Source organism: Micropterus dolomieu, linkage group LG20 (assembly GCF_021292245.1).
Source record: "Micropterus dolomieu isolate WLL.071019.BEF.003 ecotype Adirondacks linkage group LG20, ASM2129224v1, whole genome shotgun sequence".
NCBI lineage: Eukaryota > Metazoa > Chordata > Actinopteri > Centrarchiformes > Centrarchidae > Micropterus > Micropterus dolomieu.
The window spans coordinates 1,585,752-1,594,288 of NC_060169.1; the positions used below are offsets into that span (position 1 = coordinate 1,585,752).

General features: G+C 47.6%; 1 protein-coding gene across 1 annotated transcript; it reads right to left on the bottom strand.

Moving 5' to 3' along the window:
* Positions 1 to 692: 692 nt before the first annotated feature.
* On the bottom strand, positions 693 to 7,836 carry cog8 (component of oligomeric golgi complex 8). The gene is made up of 5 exons (XM_046033107.1): positions 7,376 to 7,836; positions 5,402 to 5,609; positions 4,096 to 4,920; positions 3,839 to 4,007; positions 693 to 1,650 (listed from the first exon to the last, which is right to left on the bottom strand). The coding sequence occupies exons 1-5, from the start codon at positions 7,702 to 7,704 to the stop codon at positions 1,316 to 1,318; spliced, it is 1,866 nt and encodes a 621-aa protein (XP_045889063.1). The 5' UTR covers positions 7,705 to 7,836; the 3' UTR covers positions 693 to 1,315.
* Between the last annotated feature and the right edge of the window lie 701 nt (positions 7,837 to 8,537).

Consider the following 8,537-nt stretch of genomic DNA (forward strand, 5'->3'; position numbering starts at 1 on the left):
CGGCCTCATTGACCCCCTCTGTGTGGCGTGTTTCGGCCTTATTGACCCCCTCTGTGTGGGTTTTTTTTTCGGCCTCATTGACCCCCTCTGTGTGGCGTGTTTCGGCCTCATTGACCCCCTCTGTGTGGCGTGTTTCGGCCTTATTGACCCTTCTGTGTGGCGTGTTTCAGCACTCGCTGCCTCTGCCTCAGGGAGGGAAACACGGCAACAACCCCCAGCTGGTGGAGGACCAGCGTGCCCCCCAGCAGAGACTCTCCCGCAAAGCTCGTCAGAAGACCGACGTCTTCAACCCGGACTACGTGGCCGGAGCGTCGCCTTTCTGCGAGAATGACATCTACAGTCGAGCGGCCAACCTGCAGATCAGAGATGGCCAGAGTGGGGGTGGAAGGAGACGAGCCAACCCCAACGCCACTCACAAGAAGTTTGTCAAGAAGAAGTGAGAGCTTTTGGATTTGGACACATAAAAACGCATCATCTGAGTTATTTGATATTAAATTTAAAGGACCTTACAGAGTGTAGTCTGCTTTCCAAACTCTAGGTCAAACATGCAGAAACAGTCCTTAAAATACAAAACCAGCATTTTCTCCCTCAAAAGATTTTCAACAGACGAGACTTTATGTTAAATCAGCTTTGAATGTTGACGTATCAATATAATGTATCTATATTCTTCCCAAATAAATGTTAAAATCCACTTCAGCTGTTGCAGATTGTCTTTTTATTGAATCACTTTATTTAAATATATTACCCCTCTTACATAAACACATTTGATTCTCAGATTATCCTTCAATCTAGATCTTAAAAAAAGAAAATAGGAGTTTTTTTGCAGTTGTTTTTCCTCTTCATGTAACTAGGCTAGCAGTTCCCCCCTGCTTGCAGTCTTTGTGCTAAGCTAGGCTAAACACACCCTGGAGCTCTCTTTGGTCTGAACACAGTCAGCCTTTTTAAAGCGCTGTTTCTTTGACTGGAATGTGAACACTTGTTGGGACTACAACCTGCATCCACGAAGGCACTTGAAAAGGTGAGTGAAAATATCTTGCTTTACCTCACCTGCGTTAATCACTGTAGTGTAAAATGGAAATAAACAGACTTGAAACCATGATTAAACTGAAATGCTTCCTGTGTAGACGAACACACGGGTGATCTCCTGCTGCTGTGGTTTGATCCATTTCTGTTGATTTGGCCTCAGACAACAGTGACCGTCCTAAACCTTGAATTAAGGGTCGGAGCAGCGAAGGAGAGGAATTTCAATTTATTATTTAAATGTCCACAAAATAAGACGCATCCATCACCAGATCCCAGAGTCACCATCAACTTATTACTCCAAAGAGAAGTCTTCGTCCTGTAGCGACTCTTCGTCTCGTTCCTCAGACTTCAGCTCCGTCAGTTCAGCGCTCGGCTCAGAGTCTATAAGGCCGGACCGGGTTGACGCCGGGTCTGGACGTCCTGCCTCCACGGTGACGTCAGGATCCGATACTGGTTCTTTGAGTTGTGTCTCAAATGTCAGGCTGCCCAGTTCGCTGGCGATGTCGACATCTGGTACTGGCTGTAGCACCTCCCTTGGTGGAAGCACAAACTGCAGAGGCTCGAGGACCGCGGGGAGGTCGATGCAGCCCAAACTGCCGTACCTGTGCAGCTGAGTCGGAGGAACACCTGCAGAACAACAGAACAGGTTCAAACACGCCTTTATGTTTAACTCTGTGGTCTGAGTCAGGCCGACCAGTGTTGGGACGTAAAGAACATACAGATGATGATTTCTTCCTACCAGCTGTGGGGCTAAAACTAATTTGATGAATACATTTTCTCTTTTCTCATCCTGTGGTACTACAAAGGTTCTGGGTCACTATACTCATTAGTAGGTCTGAACCATTAATTGCATTTGCGATTATGGTCACATGACACGCGGAAGTAAAGCCGTCTGCAGAGGAAGCATCAACTTGGTTATGCTGCACCGTGACAACAGAAAGACACCAGTCAGGTCAGGGGAATATCTGTGAAACGGCGTTTCAAACAAAACTCGCCAGTCCGAAAGAGACCCAGTCTGTCCCACGTTACAGTTCGCTGCTAACCAGCAGCATCGGACGACTACGGGGGACTCCGGTGTTGTCGGAGAGTTACAGAGCTTGTCTAATAGACGTGAGAAGCGTCACTTGGTTTTCTTCCGTTGGCCAACTTCTGAATTAAACCTCAAACTTGAGTTTTTTTCTTGCTGGGATCCAGAAAAGAGGTTTTTGTTGAGATATGGACTCGTGGAGATTAAAACGAGAAGGACTCATTAATTGGAGGTAGAATTGTGGGTTTTGTAATGAGCACTTACTATAATGTTATAATACTCTGTTGAACTTGTTTATCTTCTGTAGTTATTCCTACCTGTTAATATTATATTATTTAATAACGGGACTTGACTCAAATTATCTTGCTCTGAAATGATTATAATTTGATACTACTTCTCCACCATTGCTCATAATTCAACCCATTTTATCATGGCTGACTTATACAGTAATAAAACCGGATCAATCGTGCATTTTTAATTGAAATACCTGGTTGTTAATAAAGTGGAGTAATTGTCATGTACTGAAAGACACGGGTCCTTTTGTTCATGCAATCATGCATGTAATGTTTTTGTGTAAATATATCGAACATTGAATGACAACATTATTACATTAAATGGTGCCTAAATTAGCTGAATTTTATTCCCTTATGTCAGTTATTAAAAAATAATTTCATATTCAATCGCAATATTGTTTTTAAAAAAATATCACATTTAGATTAGTTTCCAAACTCCTTCAGCCCTACTCATTAGGATTAGCTCTGGATGGAGCAGGAAAATCTACGAATGTCACAGCAAACTGCTGCCGTGTTTCATAAAACATCTTCAGTTAGAGTTCAGAGAAACTCCTGAAAGTAATGTTTAAGGCTCCTCAGCTTCTGGTCTGATGGAGGTCCAGAAGACCCCTGAGTCTGCAGATCATAAGACTTATCAGGTCACGTTTTTGAAAGAATAGAACGATAAACTTGTAATATATAGTTTGATGGTGGCCATTTTATAAAGACTCAATTAGCTCAATGACAAATTGCACACAGCTCTTCTACTCTAAAACTACAAGTTCACACTGGGGATGTCACGAGATCCAATACTTGGGACAACATGACTCGTTTTTCTAGCTAACGGAGATCCAACAAGTGGAAGACGGTGACAAATGCAGCTGCGTCACAACGCCATCGTGTATGGAAGCCGGGGTGAAGTTAGTTTAATATTTAACATTGGTCGGTTTTCGCAGCCATTTCTTTGTCAAATCCTGGATTTCTCCCAGTTGTGTCAGGCTGCAGCGTATCCCCCCCGCCCCCAGAAAACCTGGAAGTTTTCATTTCTGCCGTATGTGCCTGGTGAGCAATTCTCTGAATATGCGCCATCTTTGGGTTTGGCCTCCGTCTAATAATATACCCACGGAACAGACCGAGGTCTCGGTCTTTAGGTTCTGCTGTCAGCTGTACCGAGCACCAGAGGGGTCCAGAGGATAATCTGGATTTAGATTATTGAGCTAAAAGAAGGAATCTGTACAGACATCTGCTGATCAGAAAGTTCACTATAAATATAAACAGACTGTCTCCCTCTGATTACAACTGTGTTTTGATGTGATATTAATGTGGGATAAGAGACTGAAGAACTGAAAATATTATCCGAACATGTTACTTTATGAGACCCTCTAAATCAAACTGGACCTCGGCCGGAGGTTTATGTTGAGATCTGGATTCTGTTTGCGTGTGGCTCCAGATCGCTGTAACCATTAGTGTTTTGAGGAAAATAAAGAACAGAGAGAGAAACAACCAGCATCCTCACCCAGAATGAGAGCGAGCTGAGCCGGAGGAAACAGGACCTGCAGACAGCGGTTGAGGAACGGCAGCAGGTCGTCAGCGTACGAACAGCAGAACTGAAGGAACAGCTCCTTCTCCCTGCTGCTGAAGGCCGACTCCTCCGCCCGGTGGAACACCAGAATCTGACGGGTCACCTGACAGGAAACAAGAGAGGCGACACTCAACACACCGGTACAGATATGCCTTGTCACCTGACAGGAACCTGTTTACTTCCTAGCTCACCATCTTGAGGCCGTCTTCGAGACACGTGGTGACGTCACGAGCCAGTCCGACGGGGCAGCAGAGTCGGAGGTCGTTGAAGGCGGTCAGGATGTTGTTGAGGAACCAGGCCAGCGGCTGGAAGTCCAGCAGCGTCATCGGGGGCTGCAGGGTGCCGGGCTGGGTGCCGGGGGCCACGGGGGGGATGGTCGCTCCCAGCACCGAGGGCAGGGAGGTGAGCATGTACAGGTTCATGTCCTCCTGGAACTTCTCCACCGCCTCCTGCACGGCTTTGCGGAACGTCTCCGCCGCCACGTGCTGGAACATGGGCGCCAGCTGCCCGCGGAAGTCCGCCCCAACCCTGCTGAAGGACAGGCCAAAGTACATGCACTGACCCAGCAGGGAGTCCAGACGGCCCCCCACGCCCCGCTGCAGGTCCCTGTCTAAAGTCTCCAGGAACTCAGACACCTTATGCACCACCCAGCCGTGGAAAATGGCGCCCTCGTTCACCGCCATCTGTCCGCCGGCGGGGAGCACCAGCGGGTCCTCGTCAGAGAAGATGGCTCTGTACTGGGTGATGATGTCGAAGAGGTGGACTCTGCAGGCCTCGATGGTTTTGGTGATGTGGAAGTAGGGGTCGTCTTCAGGGATGGCGGCGAGGATGGAGTGCAGCCAGGTGCCGCGCGCCTGCAGGAATTTCACCCGCAGCTCCGCCTCCGTGAACACGTCCATCCTCCGCAGGTAGCCAATCACGCGCAGGCAGACAGGAAGCTGCGAGTTGCTGCGCAGTTGCTGCAGCAGCTGGTTGAGCATCAGCTGAGTTGACTGACGCACTTCACGCACGATACTCTGAGGATACAAGACGTCTCAGATCAGCTGCGATTGGTCGATTAATCAGTGCGTCAACATAAAATTTATCTGCAACTGTTGATAATCAATTGATAATTTTATATTTCAAGTTAAAACCGTAAAAAACATTCTCTGGTGGAAGCTTTTCCAACGTCTGAGTAAACTGAATCTTTGGGTTTTGGACTGTTGGTTGAACAAAACTAGATGTCTGATGACTTAAAGCAGCAACAAGAGCTTCGGATCTTTTTAGTTGAAAGACTGAAACATTGATTACGGCTGCAACTGATAATTATTTTCATCATTTTATCTAAATTCTTTATGTCTATTAATTACTGAGTTCATAAAATGCTCAGGGTGACGTCTTCAAAAGTCCAGAACTCAAAGATGTTCAGTTTCCATGCAGATGACACTCTCTTAATATTCTGTCACCTCTTAGTTTTCATCTTTAGAACAACACTTTCTCAGGTGGACCTGGACTCACCTGGATGACGAGGAGCGAGGAGTGCTTCCTCTCCAGCCTCTTGACGTACGCCGCCAGCTCCAGAGCCTCCTCGTAGTAGCCATTGCGGACGCAGGTGTCCATGAGCTGAGGGATCTCCAGGATCTCCAGGATCTCGGTGTGACGGTTCAGCGTGAGGCTGTTCATCCGGCGACTGACCCCGATCTCCTCCGCCTCCTTCATGAACCCCCTGAACACAAACACCTATAGTTTCACACTCAAAGCACATTCGACTTATTCTGGGACCAGATTGGGAATCTCAGTCTTGGCGTGTTTTGCGTCCATGGATGGATTACCGAACGGGCCTACCGGGCACAGAAACGAGGGGCCTGAGGGGGTTAAGGGGCCCCTGGTCTAGAGCTTCTATTTGAAGTTGACTGTCACAGTGATAGGTGTCATTTACACTGGGGACCCTTGAGACACGTCCGTCACTTTTGAAAGCATAACTAGTTAAAAGTGTTCTGGAAAAAAAACAACAAAAAAAATGTAAACTAAGAAATGAAAAGCTAAAAAAACAAAAACAAGATACTTATTATAAATTGACTTGATGACTTGTGCACTGATCAGTAACTTCTTCCTGACACAGTTTCTTTTTGGCTTTCCGGAGGGGAAGACTAACTCATGACACACCAGGGATGATAGTTGATCTACAGGAGAGACAGATCTGAAAGCAGCACAGAATAGCTGAGAGCTGCACTGACTTAAGAGTTTGAATTGTTAACTGCAGCCTAACTTTTGTGTTTCCCTTCACAGAAATAAAAACATTTTCACCAAAAATTGGTGCAGATTGCTGAAAATTAAGTGTTTAATGCTGAAAGTTTTCTATGAGAGGACCCCCAGCACTGAATAGAGTGTTAAACTATCTTCTCGTCTCGTTCTCATGAATCCAATATCTCGGATCGCCACGTCTCGTGAGTTTAGTGTCGTCACACCTCTAATCTGAGCCCTGGTGTCCCCTCCACCTCGGTCACAGAGGTAACGTCCTGATCACAGTTCTGTGCTCCTGTTTTACTTGTAACATGGCAAACTAATTCATGGTTCCCAGATACTCAGTGGGCCCCTGGAAACTTTTAACTGGGTCCCCGCTGTATCAAGATATTCAGTTTAGACAAAGACAAAAAAAGAAGTATGGGAACAAGATCAACTGGACCAGGTACCACGGCGTGGTGATCGCTCAGAGGAGAGGAAAGAGAGCCGGGACAGGAGCCATGTTGGTCCACCTTGGACTTAAGGCTGCTCCTAAAGGTCCAGTCTGGACAAAATGGGACTCATGTAGGCCAAATAACTGAAGTCAGAGACTGTTGAGCCGACATCTTTAGAGAGACCTGATCAGACTCGGCAGGTGGTCCATGTTCAGAGCTGTCAGAGCAAGACTCCAGCGAGATGAGAGGAAGTGGACTTTAACGTAAAGATGAAACCAGACCATCGTCTTGTTGCTGCGGTTTCCATTCTCCAAGATGCAAATTTAAAACAAATACACTGCAGAATGTGAGGGGGCCTCAAAATCAGGCAGTCATGCAGGTGTTGCTTTAATGCCCCATTAATTTATTTCAGTTCAGTAATAAAACAGATCTGCAAAAACACTAATAACCAACTATTGAACCTGGAGCTCTTTGCCAGGTAGTTTCCCCCTTAAATCTAAAAGTTACCTTAAAAAGCCTTTATCAAAAGAATAAAGTCCAAATGAGACAATAATGTTTCTTTAATCTCGAAATTTTAACTTTATTCTCGAAATGCAAGTAAACAAAATCTTTTATCCTCCTATTTTTTTTTCCTTATGTGGTATATTCTGAATAAAACAACAACATTTTGATAAACTGTTCTGTAAATGATGTCTGGTTATTATCACAATAAACCCACAGATTAAATGTATCTGGCGCTCATCAACAATAATTAATGTTTACAATAAACAATTTAACTGTCGCCTTATTGAACCTGTTCACCAGCAGCACCCACCTGCATCTCTCCCCGAAGCCGGGCAGCTTGTCCAGCAGCCGGGACACGCTGCCCTCCACCCGGCCGAAGTCCCGGTAGATGTGCTCGGTGCAGTCTGCGGTCCGGATGAAGGTCTGGTAGTTGGAGAAGGCCAGCTCCCGGGTCTGCTGCAGGATCTGGGCCCGCTCCTCCGCCAGCCGCTCCGGCTCCCGGACCAGCTTGTCCAGCCCGAAGGAGCTCAGCTCGGACAGGTAGGCCGCGAAGTCCGGGTTGTCCCTCCTGCTGTCCGGGAAGCTGTCCTTAAAGATCGACGCCAGGATGCTCTCGTCCTCCACGTCCACCGCCGCCATGTTGGATCCGGTTCTGAATAACAGCGGTTTATCATAGAAACGCGTTAACTCATTAAACCGGGTTGTAATGTCACGGTGCGTCAGAAAGTTAGTTCTTCAGAGGCGGTGTTGACAAACCACGTCCGGGTTCTTCTCCTCCTCCTTCCTCCTGTGCGTCCACCCGCAGCGGTACCGCCCCCTGCTGTCAAACACGTCACAGGGTTTCCTGTAAACATTGAACAGAACATGGTCAGAAAATATAAAAGAATAATAAGAAACGTGTGGCCAGTATGTGGCGTGAGGTTCTGGTCCTGATGGCCCGCAGCCTCAGAAGGGAGTGAGAGTCCTGGATGGGTTCAGGTCCTGGAGGGGTACTGGTCCTGGAGCGGTACTGGTCCTGGAGGGTTACTGGTCCTGCAGGGGTTCAGGTCCTGGAGCAAAACTGGTCCTGGAGGCGTACAGGTCCTGGAGGGTTACAGGTCCTGCAGGGTTACAGGTCCTGGAGGGGTTCAAGTCCTGGAGGGGTACAGGTCCTGGAGGGGTACTGGTCCTGGAGCGGTACTGGTCCTGCAGGGTTACAGGTCCTGCAGGGGTTCAGGTCCTGGAGGGGTTCAGGTCCTGGAGCAAAACTGGTCCTGGAGGCGTACAGGTCCTGGAGGGTTACAGGTCCTGCAGGGTTACAGGTCCTGGAGGGGTACTGGTCCTGGAGCAATACTGGTCCTGGAGGCGTACAGGTCCTGGAGAGTTACAGGTCCTGGAGGGGTTCAGGTCCTGGAGGGGTACAGGTCCTGGAGCAATACTGGTCCTGGAGGCGTACAGGTCCTGGAGGGTTACAGGTCCTGCAGGGTTACAGG

Bases quoted from the DNA above. Each gene is read 5' to 3' on its own strand.
- cog8 (XM_046033107.1), bottom strand. From the start codon at position 7,704: ATGGCGGCGGTGGACGTGGAGGACGAGAGCATCCTGGCGTCGATCTTT. The intron at 5,610-7,375 runs GTGGGTGCTGCT...GTTTGTGTTCAG, and splicing joins GGCTTCGGGGAGAGATGCAG to GGGGTTCATGAAGGAGGCGG. The intron at 4,921-5,401 runs GTGAGTCCAGGT...TTGTATCCTCAG, and splicing joins CCTCGCTCCTCGTCATCCAG to AGTATCGTGCGTGAAGTGCG.